Here is a 13,014-nt window from a genome sequence, read left to right as displayed (position 1 = left end):
CCTAATAAGCAAAAACCCATTAGACATTACCAAAAACAGCTGCCCATTTAGATTAACCTTGTAAACCAATTCTATATACTTTCTTCTTTCTTGCCACAATCTTTGATTCCCTCAAAGTCCTAACGTACTCTCTCTATCTCTTCTCTCAGAATCGTTGACATCTTAATCAAGTCCCTTTTGTAATTCCAGTAAAAGAAAGTTATCCATGTCACTGTTCATATTCTCACTGTCTCTTCTCACAAAATCTTTAACAGCTTCAACAAGTTCTTTTTTGTAAATCCAGTGTAGAGAAGTTTTCCACATCACTTTTCTGGTATATTTGTATATCTTTTGTTATTATTAAATGCCCAGTTTCATTGTAAATCTATTATTTCCATCTCTTTCTTATAAGCTATCATTTTAAAATCCACATTTAAATCAATTTGTTTTATTCAATAGAACTTTTTTCTCTTTGATAACACCTTCCAATTCTATAATAGCAGATAACTTTATGATTACATCTTTGGCCCATTCATTGTAAATCTCCCTTAAAGTGGCCACTGATACATTTATTTCCTTCTAGTGCCTTCTAGTGTCTAACCTTCAAAGTTGTCTTATCAGTTGTTTCCAAATGTAAACATAGGCATTTCCCATGGGAAAGAATTCTTTTAATTAACTTCAAACTCCTTCTTTAATTCAAGTCCATCTGAACTTTTAATCCATTTAAATCTTTCTAACATCAACATATAATCACCCTTTTGCTGTATGTTCTGGAAAAAAAATTTTTTTCTCTTGTAAAACTTTAAATTCACAATTTTCTTACTTAAAGGATTGAAGGAAAACTACCCAGCAAATACAACCAAACTTGAAACTGAAGATTCTCAATCTTTAACAAACAGTTAAAAAAAATGTAAACTCCAAAGTGATTAAAGAAATTAGGCTTGGTTGAACTTTAAGTCTGTACAAAGACTACATTGACGGCTCTGAGCTTGGTGGAATCCCGTGACTCCCAGCTGTTTCCAAGAGACTGCAAAAATGTCAGTTTCTGCTGTCTGCTTGCACAAAAAATAGCTATCTGAAGTACGTATAGGTTATCTCAAGATCTCTTAATTTACTTAAACAGCAAAGATTATTATTCAGCCCTAAGCTCCATAGAGATGGCCCCCACTGGCTCAGGAAACACACCTCTGCACATGCACACACCAGTAAGCTCACTGATGTGCCCATCACCCACCCTTCATTTGTCTCCCTCCCATTCATACAAACAATGGGAAACCAGTTCCTTTATCCCATGGGATGGATGATCAGATTGATCAGCTAGCTAGTAGGAACATAAAACATAGCACAGCATATTATTATCATTATAATTATCATTCAGCAGCATTTTTATTCCACTTTTCTGTTAGGAGCTTAGATACATCACAACAACCCTGTGAGATAGGCTGGGCTGAGAAAAAGTCCTTCTCCAAAGCCACACAGTTTGTTCTGTGATCAAGTAGGGACATGAACCTGGGCCTTTCCAGTTCAGGCCTGACAACTTAACCAATATACTAAACTTTCCTGTAATCATACAAATTCCAATTTATGAAAGAAAATAAACTACATTAACAAAACTGATGGAAAAAGCTTGATTGCAGGGATGCAAAAATCTTCAAAGCTGTGTTTTTAACATTCATTTTTGCATATTTACTTATACATTGTTCCAGTAAAATAAACACTGTGAGGTTCAATTTATAAACCAATACATTAACACAGCCACAAGTAAAATTCAAATGAAAGAAAAGAAAGCTATTTGCACTTTCTAAAAATGAAAGGCAATTTAGTGTCAACACATTGTAAAGAATAAACCCCAAGCATTCAAAGCTATTTCTTGTTAAATATTTATGTAAAAAACACATCAAGTTAGACTTGCAAGGAATCTATATTGGACATTTGGCTTAAGTTATGATATATTTTCAGGAATACAAAGTTGGCCAAAGATCTGGATCTTCCTCCATGAAGTTGTCCATTGATGGTCACCGCCACAACTTGACTTCCACAGTTTAGTTACACTTCCTGGGACATGCCTTTTTGTTCCTTGCTATCCTTCAATATTCCAGCATAGAGACTCACTGGACAAGCCTAGGGTCTATTTTCATTAAAAAAAAAAAAAATCTAAATACTCTTCCCCAGGAGCTCACAGGTCTTTCTCAAACTGTTTGTCTGGGGGATTTCAGGAAAAAACAAAAGCAAACAAAAAAAATCCCTAAACCTCTCTTGATTTACAGTATTCTGTTCATTGGTGAGCCTGGCAATTATAGGGGTATAAAAACCCATCCATTATTCCCTCCCCACTCCCTGCCCCCCAATTTTCTTCATTTCACCACCTTAATTTGGTGCTAGATGAAGTATTTCTAAACTAAAAAATAAAAATCTTTTGGTCTGAAATTTGCTACAATTGTAACAAAGGGTTTCCTTTTAAAATAACAAAGATTACAAGAAATCACTTTTTGGGAGTGAAGTGGGGAAATACAACTGTATTAGATGTCTGATCCTTTAATTCTGACACTATAGGAGATGACATTCCAGTACTCTTCTACTTTCTGGCTCCCAGTTGCTTTTGGATTGATATGATATTTCTCCACGTCTCACAAGAAGTCGGGTGACAATATTTCTCTGCCTGATCCAATACATTAACCACATTTTATTATCTTTACTGTCCAGCCAATGGGATTACTTTTTGAGATACCCTAAGTTTAAACACAGTGGCTATAGTTAAAAACAGGCCCCGGTGCAAGCCCACTTTTCAAGCCAGCTTATCATGCCAGTGGACAGAAGGCAACATTGCAAAGATGCTTCACAGACAAGCTGACAACATCTGGAGGAAAGAAAGTTTAATGAAGTGAAAGGAGTTTTAAGAAATTCTTCTCAAAGTAAGCAATAAAAGTAAAACATCAGTTGGTCAAGCTGTAAGGAATTATTTTAAACCAAGTCATACATATGGGGTCCGATTGCACAGCAGTAATGATTACTATACAGGTAGACCTCACTTGACAACTGCCCTGTTTAGTGACCATTCAAAATTATGACAGCGCTTAAGAAGTAACTTTATGACCAGTCCTCACATTTACGACTGTCGCAGCATCCTGCAGTCATATGATTGCCGTTTGCACACATCATAGCCGGCTTCCAACAAACAGAGTCAATGGAGAAGCCGGCAGTAAAATCATAACTTATAGTCACATGATGTCTCACTTAATTACTACAGCAAAATTGAGGTCATAAGCCCATTGTGGTCACACAATATTTTGCTTAGGGACCATGTCACTTAGCGACAGAGTTGCCAGTCCCAATTGTGGTAGCTAAGCAAGAACTACCTGTAATTTTGCTTCTCAAGTTTGTCTTTGCTTTTATTTAAACAAAAAGACAAGATGGTTGTATTATAATAGGCCATAAGAGTTAGGACTCCAGGAAGAAATTGCAGCTACAAAGCATGGTTTGTTTATCTGCAAGATGCCCCACTATAGAATTTAGTACTATGAAGTAGCAAAAATAACGTGTAGCTCTGCCCACTAAGAGATTGAACCTAGAGAACCTATGTAGCAATTTAACACCATCTCTTTGGCAGGGTTCAATCTAACCAATAACCATTTCTTTGGCAGCGTTTCCCCTATATGCTAGACCAAAACATCTGTTAATCATGTGTAAACTACACAATGCAGGAACAAAGACAGCATTTCCAAATATTCTTTGCCTAACATGACCATTATGAATTGCATAACATGACTGCATATATAATTTGTTGTGGAAATTACAACGAAGAAACAAACGTACAAGATAAAATGCCTCTATTGCTGGAGTTCAGGTGAAAAGTGGGGGTGAAAAGTTCACTTTAGCCACAATAGCATGCATGCATGATTTTAAATGTTGACTTTCATGAAGAATGTCAAGGCTAATTTCATTCGGAAGAATGCCTTTCTCCTGGTCAAAGGCATAGAACTCAATGGAAATTCTCAGTCTCTGGCATTCTTTCCTGATTTCACTGGCAGGAATGCCATTACAATATGGTGAGATGAATATCCCAGAATAGGGAGAAAGGAAAAGTGCTTAACCATTGCTTTGGCTTTTTGTTCCTCAACATGCAAGAGAACTTCCAAGAGTTCTCTCAGAAGGCAATCTGTGAAATCTTTATTTGAAGAATTTTCTGCCTCTCAGAATTTTACCCTACATACTTTCAAACTGATTTCAAGGGCCCATGATTACACGGTTTCCTGTTTGTTTGTTTGTTTGACATGGGACAATTGCAGAGAAAAACACTGCAGTTTCCAATTGCTGCATACATCCTGAGTATTTCTCCAGTCAATGTATTCACCCTGTATGTTTTTCTCTGCTCAAAGTACTTTCAGTTACTCTTTTTCCCTGAAAGAACAAGTCTTCCTTCCAAAGAGGTTGGGTGGGTTGAGCTGTCTTAATTGTTATGAACACGACTTAATGGACTAGAACCTCTCCTGTTAATAAAAGGCAAGGATTGTCACAGTCTGTCCTCTATCCAAGACTGTCAATGTCATCCTATAGCATTCATAAATGCTGCCCAATATTTAGGAGCAGACTGGGTGGTGGAGGTGGAAAAGAACAGAAGGAACTGGGGAGTGGGGTCAATTTGTTCTATGAATGGAGCTCCTCCATTCACAGAAAGGCTATAGGCTTTGTATTTTATGTCTGTACTACTACTAAAGTCTTTGTATTTTATGTCTGTACTACTAATGTAGTTTTAAATATTGGCATTTTGAGTCACTTAATTTCTGCTGGGTTCATTGGGAAACTCAATACAGAGATACAGAGAAATTCCACACAAGGTTTTCTTTTTCTCAGATTGGAGACTTATATGCTGTAACATAGGATGTTACAAGTTACGTATCCAAGAGAACATGTTCATGCCACTGAGTTCAGTTTAATGGAATTCATGCTTCCAGATAGATGTTTTGCGGCACAGAGTATGTCTGGGCTATCTTTGCACAATCAACTTCGGCAAGCAACGTTTAGCAAAAGGGACAGGAAAGAAATTATTCTAATGCAATAGAAATCTTTAACCTGTTCAGCACAACTCTCTTCCCAAGTTTTTTCTCCTTTTTCTTATTTATTATATGGGATCATCAGCCTAGAAATTACACAGACAGTCAACTCAGCAGCATGTGTCCAACTGAGATCATTTTTATAATCTACCAAGGTCTCCTAAATAAGATTAAGAGACTCAATATAAAACATCGTTGAATATCACTGTGCTGATCATACATAAAGCTTGTTACTCAGCAAATACACCATTCTCACAAATTCCAAATTTATTCAGAGTTGTCAACATGAGTACACAGACTAACCATAACTTTACCCCTCATTACATTGTAGCTGTTGGTGTGGTCTCTGGAGTTACAACATACCTGAGAGGGCTGTGCCACTACAACAGCTGCATCATTCAGAGGAAACACATTTGGATTAGAGAGGTGCTGACAGGCATAATGCTGTGTGGCCGTATGCATGTCAAAACATGTTTCCGCAGTGAACCTGAAGGGCTTCACAGTCCTAAGTGATTTTCTTGGTGAAGTCCATGCATCTTAAAGCTGCTGAGGCCGAGAAACATTGCATTACATGATACTACTTCACAGAAGGGACCTGGAGCATGCCCACCCGGCTGGATTTAACGGAACAAGCAGACAAAAGTGGAGAAAGCCACTCCCCCAAGTAATCTGGCCCTGTGCCATGTAGCCTTTTATAGGTGATAACCAGTGCTTTGAATTGCACCCACAAGTCTACTGAGTGGTAGTGTTACAATGGGCTTAGAGCAGCGCCTCCAGAAGGGGAGTCATGTTTTTTAAAAAATGGCCTCTAGGCACCACAGAGGACATGGCCCATAACATTCTGGTATTAGTGGAGTGGGCAGGGAGGACATTTTTGGTTTATATTTGGAGATGAATGAGGATCTATTTTGCTTTTTTACAGACTGCTGGACTAGCAAAGTATGCAGGTGATATTCAGCTATCTATCTGTGCCCCTGGCCAATCAAGAGATGCTACTAAGTTTCTTTCCCTGCATCTGGAGGCCATGGGAGTCTGGATGGGGAAGAACAGGCTGTGGCTCAACCCTAGCAAGATGGAACAGCTGTGTGTTTTGCTGCCCCAGATCTGGACATTTTCCAACTTTCACTCTGAGTGGAATAGCAGTGTCCCCCAAATTGGTACACAGTTTGGGGGGGTCCTGTTGAACTCACAATTCTGCTCAAAGAGCAGATGAGAGGTGTGCCTAAGAGGATCTTTGCATAAATCCCTCATGTGCCAACTGAGCATGTTCTGAGACCTGGAAGCCCTGTTCACAGTCACTCAAGCCTTGTTCACCTTCCTTTTGGACTTTTGAAATGCATGCTACATGGAGCTGCCTTGAAGAGCATTTGGAAGCTGTGACTGGTCCAGAATGTGGCAGCATAGGCAGTTTTGGAGGCACTGCTCCAAGCCCATGTAACACTACCACTCAGTGAGCTACACTGACTCTCAGTAGGCTTGTGGGTGCAATTCAAAGCACTGGTTATCCCCTATAAAGGCCTACATGGCACAGGGCCAGATTATTTGGGGGAATGCCTTTCTCCAATTTTGTCTGCTTGTTCCATTAAATCCAGCAGGGTGGGCATGCTCCAGGTCTCTTCTGTGAAGTACTATCATCTAATGCAATGTTTCTCAACCTCAGCAACTTTAAGATGCATGGACTTCAACTCCCAGGATTCCCCAACCAGAAGTCTGGAAGTTTAAGTCCACACCTTACAGTTGTTGAGGCTGAGAAACACTGATCTAATGGGACCCAGATGTGCCTTCTCTGTGCAGTGCCTGCCTCCTGGAATAGCATTGCTGTATGTAGTTTTGGATAATTTCCCTCAATAAATAAATGAACAAGTATAATGTTTTTGACTCATTTGTTTAATTGGGTTCTCTTTATCTATTTTTAGGACTTGTGTGGAGAACAGATCATGCTTTAGATCACATTTATGCAGAAATATTGAAAATCCAAAGGGTTCACAAATTTTTAAGCACCACTGTGTACTACATTACTAATGTATTTCTGCCTATGTGTGCATCTATGTTCTGAACAGTCCTATGAACATTTCTGTTCTTCTTTGTTGCCTGAGCTTATACAAAGTCTTTAGCCACTGTTAAGCCACTTTTAAGTCAGTTGGCTTGTTGCTGTCAGCTGCTGTTCGGAACTGTTGAGGAAGCATTAGTTTTGCAGTTTCTCAGTTTGTGCTGGAGGAGGGGAAGGAAGGGACGTGGCTTGTAGCCTTACTAGGTGTGTAGGCTTTCAGTATTTTTGCTGGGCTCTGCCTCCCCATGCAGCTCACCTTCTGTTGGTTTGCTGTAGTCCATGCCTACTCCTCCCTCAGCTTCAGTTGCCTGTTAAGCTGCACTTTCTCCTGATGGCTGCTCCGTTCCCTGGGCTGCAAATGCTTCCTCTCTGCCCTCCTATACAAGAAGAATCTTCCTCTAACACAACCTCACTCATATGCTACCAGCATTTTACTTTCGGAATTAGAAACCAGGTGCTCCAGTGCTCTTCATGGGGCGGGGGGGGGGGGGAGAGCTCATGCTGACCACTGCAAGGCTTTCCTTCCGTAGTATCCAATCTAAGTACTACTAGGAAGAACACTTCTGAGTCTTTTACATCAGCCGAAGTAAGCTTTAAAACCACACTGGCTGTGGCCAGACATTCTTTATCTGGAATGCTTGAGCATTGCAGATAAGCCCCTATGTTCCACTGACATCATGCCAATGGCACTGGTTGCTGCAGGCCTTTGTGCTATACTGGCTTCTATGGAAGCCAGTGTGTGTAAAGCTGTATGGGTGGCTTCACTGCTGCAGACCTTCACACTCAATAGAAGGAAGAGGGAATGGCCTTGAAGGACAAGAGGAAGAGCCGCTACCAAGCCAATGGTCAGATAAGAGGGACTTGAGCCTGGGCCAAAAAAATAACGTGAGAAAATGTCTCAGACAAGCCCCTCCCTAGTTCACACAAAGATGAAGGGAGAGAGGGGGAAGCACATTCAGACTTGCAAGATTCTATTACTACAGCTGTTACCATAAAAGTAGTCCTGACTTATATGGCACTGGTTTCTTAGTCTGGTCTACCTGGCTGGGTTTACAGCAGATGACATCATTAAAGCAGTACTGGCAGACAGAGAGATTCCTGGATGAGTATTTCAGATAACAAATGCCTGAACAGAGAGCTGCAGAAGAAATGCTGTCTTAAGAGATCTGTCTTTAGGAGTGGGTCCAGAATCTATAGCACTTTCTTGAAATTTCATAGCCAAACTCAGTATCTGTTTTCAAGGAAACAAAATTTATTGTCAGTTTTATTGCATATGGTTTCCGGAAGACACATGACCAAATGTAAAACAAATATATAACTATAAAGGCAGTTGAAAAAAATGGGAAAAATCAGTAAAGTCAAAGGGGTGGGTGGGTGTTAACCGTCAAAAGCCTGTAAGAATCTAAAAATTGTTACTAGCCATTTCAATCATGAGAGAAAAGAACAGGACAACACTGATGGTCTTTCATAGCACCATGTGAAGAGGGTCCCAGGCAGGTATGTCAGTGGAAGAAGTTCTTCGTCCTGGCTAAAAAGGATCTGTTTCTGGCAGCCATCTCCAAGAGGCTTCTCAACTGCTTCTCGTGGGAAATGGCAACCATGTTGAAAAGGCAGCCTCCCACACACAGTTCTAACCCCCTGACTCAGAGGTCCCAGGAACATCCAGGAAAGAGTAGCCTGGCTAGGGAACAGCATTACACAGCAAGGATCGCATGGAATCAAGCAGGGCTGGGCTTTGTGAGACCTTTGACAGCAATCCTCAGGCACGTCCCTTGGCACCAAGCATGTTCTTGACTCATCTGACTTTTTAAAAAAGTATTTAGCTCTATGAGAAGCTGGTGTGTTGCAAAGCAAAGTGCCAGTTTCTAGCATCATCTTTATTTGCCAGATTTGCTTCTGAGGCCAAAATAGGCCTCATAAAACACCCCCCCCCCAAAAAAAGAATAGCTATGCGGCAGCAGCCCAGTGTTTTGTTCTTCAGGTAAGGACATGCTGAAAAGTGGAATGCATGGTGGGAGCAGCCTTGAGTGCCCCATGGGTAAAATCATGATTCAGAAGTAATATATCATAATTCTATGATACATGATAAAAGAATGTAAATCATGCTATATTACAATAGTATAATTTATCAATAATTTGCCTGTTGGAAAGTGACTGTTTTGTGACTGATCATGTCTATAATAGCAGACATTTTAACAACCAACAGCTCCCTCTTCATTGAAATCCCCACTACATAGCCTCAAAATTTCAAATGTGCCTATTCTCAATGTAAATATTCCCAAATCACATTCCTTAAATGGAAGTGCATCCTCTAACATGATCTTTTTCCTAGTACATTAGGTCATTTGAGTGGGGGGGAGGGGGGCGTGTACCTTTGTCTTGGCTGAATTGTATTTATAGGATAATCATCCCTAAAGCATAGTTCTAAAATACCAAACATTGGTATTTTACTTCTAAGGCATAGTATCAGAGCGGCACGTTTGCTAGTGAGAAGTTTTTATTTCAAAACTTACATAGTCCCACTCCACCATTTATTTCTATTCCTCTCATGAAACTTAGAACCTAGAGTCAAAAGGTTTTTGTGGGGGGTTTTTTGGTAGTTTTTATAAGGAAGAGTCTGCAAAAACTCAAGTGTACACACACCTTCCTTTGGGACATAGTCCTTGATCTGCACCAGATGGAGTTCAGCACAATCACACATGCTGCAGAAATACCCAAAATTGGAAAAACCTGTCTCAAATATCTGAAGAGAAATCCACAGAAACAATAAAACAACTGAAACAAAATAAAGCAGCAACTTAAAAAAAAAAGAATTAAAATTCAAAACAGCAGGGCTGGCATTTATGGCATTTTATACAGTGCATTGCAGGAATATATTACATTAAGAAAGAGAACCAGGAAAGAGCTCTTGTGTTAGAGAATGTAAAATACTCTGTAATTTGATAAAACAAAACCAAGATTTTTCACACAGGCTTTTGATTTTATTAATTGGTCATAGCAATAATCTTCTAAATATTAAAATTAATTTTAAAAAATTGGCAAAAATTTGGTAGGGAAATACCCCCATGAATTGATATTGAAAGCATATCCATCAGGGGATTGTTTAACACACAAATGCAATATCTAAGCAAATTTGATAATGAAAATTAGCTGCAAAGTGACATCTGGCTAAATGAAGAATAGGTCCAAAACTCAGTTGAAATTTTATAAGCAGTCAAAAGCAATTACACATATTAATTGACTGCCAGACTTTGATTCAAGCAAGACCTTGATATGAATGCTTAGCATAGCACAAGGGAGACAGTCTTGCTCATGTCATCACTCCCACTGGAAGGAAAATGAAATCAGAATGATTACCTTGCCTTTGGATTTTATTTTTCATTCAAAAATAAAAAATAAAATGATTGTAATATAAGATTATGTTATGTTTTGTATTCAGATAACTGGTGTTAATATATATGCTAAATCTTCAAATAAATTTAAATGGGTATTGATAATGTCATTCAACTTGCCATGGTTAAAAAGTGCACCCTAGACTCAGATCTGAAGCTTGAAGCAAACCCAACCTGGTACAACTCCATCTTCCTACTTTGGCTTGGACCTACATCGAGATGCTAAAGGCATGAAAGTCTCTTCATCTGATTGTGGTTCTACATTTGGAACCACCACTGGGCACACAGGCAAAATCAGCGTGCCCCCTCTGCTTTTCAGGGCCAAGTTGAAAGTTTCCTTCTGTGCTGAAGGGGTACTTTGAGTTCAATATATTCTTTGGGAACAGAGGCTGAGTACAACGCCTTCCTCCTCCATGTCCAAGCTGTAGTCTTGCCTGTTAACCCAAGGGCATGCTTCTACTTTCTCCCATTTCTTTGGAGTTGGAGGAGGGGAGAGAGAAAGTAGAGTTATGTCATTCCTTTATTCAAGGAAACAAGTATAGGATAAATGTCAGTGGCAGTGAGGTAAGTTACTAGCCCATTGTCCCAAATTCATTCTCAGAAATGAAGCAGCTATATTTGTGGATTTAGAAGTATTCCAAAAAGGCAGAAAGGTAGAACTAGCACTTCTTGGAAAATAATACCTTTATATTTTTTTAAATTGTTATGACTGGGGATGAGAAAGCCTTCATTATGTAGCATGCAAAGATATAAAAACCATGCTCAATATTGTGTCACATCATGTTGTTGTTTGTTTGTTGTGTGTGTATATGTACATATGAACAGAAAAATATTTAGCAATAGTAGTAGTCTCACCAGTATACCCCTGCAAATGAGAGTGGTAGAAGCAGAAATTGTTATATAGCTTTTATAAATATAACATGCATCACGGGACAGAATTTTTGTTTAAGGCAACAGAGTCTGAGAAAGAAATCCAAAGTTGTGCAAGGAGATGTTTGGTGTAACAAGATTCTCACTTTCTATCTCCCTCTTACAGTTCTTGTGCACCCCATCTGTTCTAGAGTCCCCCCAACACTCCAAAGTACATTTGGGGAGATGGTGGGGAAATAGAAAATTGGCCTTTTTCTATTCTTTCAGCAGTGAAAGCATTGGGGCTGTTGAATAGTCTTTAAAATATTTAAACAAAATTAATTTCTTGGTGAAATGATTTCCAGGTCATGCAGTCTGAGTCAATGAATAGGAATGGACATTTTGCTAGCCATGTTGCTCACTTCTGCATGATTGGCAAAATATCAGCACATAATTATGATCTCACATTGCATGATCTGGAAGTCATTTTACCAAGAAATAGCAGCCATGAAAATGTTCACTCTGGAATTAATTTCATTGGATTGCATTTCTTTTAGCCTGGAAATTTTAATTGTTAAACAAATATAGACTCTTAGAATATAGATGTCAAAGAATAAATAAAGAGGAAGAAAGTTGTTGCTACTTGATAAAGCAATACACTCAGAGCAAATCAAAATTTTTACCAAGTTTCCATTTTTTAAATACATGAAATATTTCTGAATTAGATTTTTTTTGTATGAAAAAATAAACCATGGTCCAACCACAAGGGCTACAAAATATATCCAGAATAATGAAACAAACAAGGTGATAAGTGGTAAACATGGAGGTAAGTGAGAAGAGTGAAAATTACCTAAATCAACTTTTCACTAATTAAATAATTTGAATTAAATCATGTCCTAGGAGCATGACTGATGATGATGGTAACTGTAGTCCACCATACCTAGAGACTATCAATTAAGACAAGAAAAACAGCATATATTCTAAAAGCTGAATTGCTGCTTACGTTCTGAGTGTAATACTTTTCACGCCACTCAGATATACAGCTGTTAATATTAAAGATACATTTATTTTGAAGCGATGTTCATTGCTGGGAATGGAACTTGAGTCCAGATATATGCCTCTAAAACTTCAGAAGTAAAATCATTTTAGAAATTTCTGTAACAAAATACAGTGTCTGAAATGTCTGCTATTTTCTTCTTCGCTTACTCTTGGATATTAGTGAGCTGCTTCTTGAATGTTGTGATTTTTGCTTGGCCATTTTCATTTTCGGCAAACTGTTTGTAAAAGAAAAAGAGACACGTACAAATTAAAATCTGAATATAGATGAAGGCACTGTATATGAATCACAAGCACAGCATATTCTGCAGTATAATCAAAGGGTCCCCCCCTCTGCCCCCCCCTTTAGCTCACATCTAGCTACCTGGGGAGCAGCACCTCTGAAAGGAGCAAGGGTCTTCCAGATGACAACATGAGGGCTAGTTCCAGCTGGGGTTGATGGGGGGGGGGAACGACCTAATCTTAGGCTCTTACTTTATGGGATGATGCCCTCTCTCCTATTAAAGATCTAAGTGAAGCCACTGGAGAGATCATCTGGCAACATGGGTTAGCTATAGACCTTAATCCCTGGTCACTCAAGTGATGCAGCCTCGGTTCCATCTCAGTGTCTGGATGCTGTAATAATCTGGATGGAACA

General features: G+C 39.1%; 1 protein-coding gene across 3 annotated transcripts in view; it reads right to left on the bottom strand.

Annotated features, from left to right (window-relative positions):
- Positions 1-8,326: 8,326 nt before the first annotated feature.
- RAD18 (RAD18 E3 ubiquitin protein ligase) overlaps positions 8,327-13,014 on the bottom strand; it is a 125,163-nt gene continuing 120,475 nt past the window's right edge. For all 3 annotated transcript variants that reach the window (XM_088134311.1, XM_088134309.1, XM_007425484.4), the window contains one exon: positions 8,327-12,595. Coding sequence is in view for 2 of the 3 variants with exons in the window: in XM_007425484.4 (XP_007425546.1) it covers positions 12,508-12,595 (88 nt within the window). In the remaining variant the exon portion in view is untranslated. The remainder of the gene's footprint in view (positions 12,596-13,014) is intronic.

This window comes from Python bivittatus, unplaced genomic scaffold, assembly GCF_059951505.1.
Source record: "Python bivittatus isolate LINGU-HERP-01145 unplaced genomic scaffold, Pbiv_v1 ctg000080_np1212, whole genome shotgun sequence".
NCBI lineage: Eukaryota > Metazoa > Chordata > Lepidosauria > Squamata > Pythonidae > Python > Python bivittatus.
Note: the sequence above shows the minus strand (reverse complement) of the source record. Positions and strands in the feature narration are given on the sequence as shown.